This window comes from Poecilia formosa, unplaced genomic scaffold (genome assembly GCF_000485575.1).
Source record: "Poecilia formosa unplaced genomic scaffold, Poecilia_formosa-5.1.2 Scaffold38, whole genome shotgun sequence".
In the NCBI taxonomy this organism is placed as follows: domain Eukaryota; kingdom Metazoa; phylum Chordata; class Actinopteri; order Cyprinodontiformes; family Poeciliidae; genus Poecilia; species Poecilia formosa.
The window spans coordinates 2,075,396-2,076,859 of NW_006799977.1; the positions used below are offsets into that span (position 1 = coordinate 2,075,396).

At 42.0% G+C, this 1,464-nt stretch overlaps 1 protein-coding gene across 1 annotated transcript in view; it reads right to left on the reverse strand.

The window, feature by feature from the left end:
* The window catches only part of lurap1 (leucine rich adaptor protein 1), a 17,126-nt gene extending 16,355 nt beyond the window's left edge, over positions 1-771 (reverse strand). The window contains exons 1-2 of the mRNA XM_016670796.1: positions 462-771; positions 35-369 (exon numbers count right to left, since the gene is read on the reverse strand). Coding sequence (XP_016526282.1) covers positions 35-247 — 213 coding nt within the window. The 5' untranslated portion in view covers positions 248-369; positions 462-771. The remainder of the gene's footprint in view (positions 1-34; positions 370-461) is intronic.
* Positions 772-1,464: the final 693 nt, after the last annotated feature.

Sequence of the window (1,464 nt, forward strand, 5' to 3'; positions counted from 1 at the left end):
CACACACACACACACACACACATCGATATCTTACCATCTCCATCCTGAGCTTCCTAATCTTTTCATCCAAACTCTTCCTCCCAGTGTCCTTACTGGTGTCCTGAGGGGTGGCCAGTTTGGTTTCTCCCCGGAGAGAGGACGCATCTTCTCTCATCCACCTGAGCAAACCCTCCGGAGTCTTCCGGCCGATTTTTGTCTCTATGTCTTTCAGATCTGGGATGGTGTCGCTGGCGGTGCCTTCATCCATCGCACCGGCGCGTGCAAAGAGAAGATATTCCCAAAAGATTACGTCCTTCTGGTCTGTTTGGGACTTTCATTTCCTTTAGGACTGGACGACATCCTCTGCGACTCCCGCTGAGCTGTGCTGGACTGCGCCAAGAGAGGAAAACACTTTGTAACAACACCGTTTTATTGTCCCGCGCAGAGCAATAATTTAACGAGATCTTAATCCAAATTTAAACCTGTTTCTAACTTAGGCAGGTAAAAGGTGCAAGGAGGTAAAAAAAAAAAAAAAAATCCAATGTGTCGGTTTGTCTCTTGTCTTGTTGCTTCTTCCTCCACGGCGGATGGATGTCAGGAGTCCAGCTGATTGGCAGCTCAGAGTCGTTGCGTCCCTGTCAAAGATTTTTATTCTGAAGCACACTGCGCAGATTCCACCTGCATGATGACAGCGACCAGCAGCAGCCGCAGAGTGCGAGAGGAGAGCGGAGAAGAGACAAGTCAGGCGCAACAACGGATCTGCATCCGGTTTAACTTTCAAAATAAAATCTACATACAGGAAATTGACTAAATTGTTATGCAACTGATTAAATAAAAACTCTATCTTTCTGTCTGTCTCTCCAAGTTGTCCTTAAGATATCAAGGAATGTATTTATTCTTTGTTTATGTGTATATATACAGTAATACATCAACAAAGTGTATACAGGGAGTGTGTATATATATATATACACACTCCCTGCAGAAGATTATTGCTTACTGATTCTTAGAAGAGGTAGAACATTTGGTGAAATAAACAGGTTTACTTAAAAACTAATTGCTACTTATACATTTACCAGGTATATATATTTGGTGTAATCTATGCAGCTCCATAAAAATTAAACTTTTACAAGTAATGTTAACTAATCACTTCAGTAAAATACATGTTTTTGCTGCATGCAAACAAGTCCAAAACTCTGTTTATTCTGAAATAACTGCATCATGGTGTGGGCAGAGTGTAATTTTACAGTTTTATTAAATCTTTGGATGAGCATCTTTCACAGATTCAGGATCTCATTTTGGTGGAAAAGGTGTTAGGAGTGTGATGAATGAGGTGTTACAAATGGTGATCACACCACTCTCTGCAGTCTGACTCACACTTACACAATTGACAACTTTTTCCCTGCCTACACACACACACACACACACGCATACACACACACACGCACACGCACACACACACACACACACACACAGCTTACTACATTC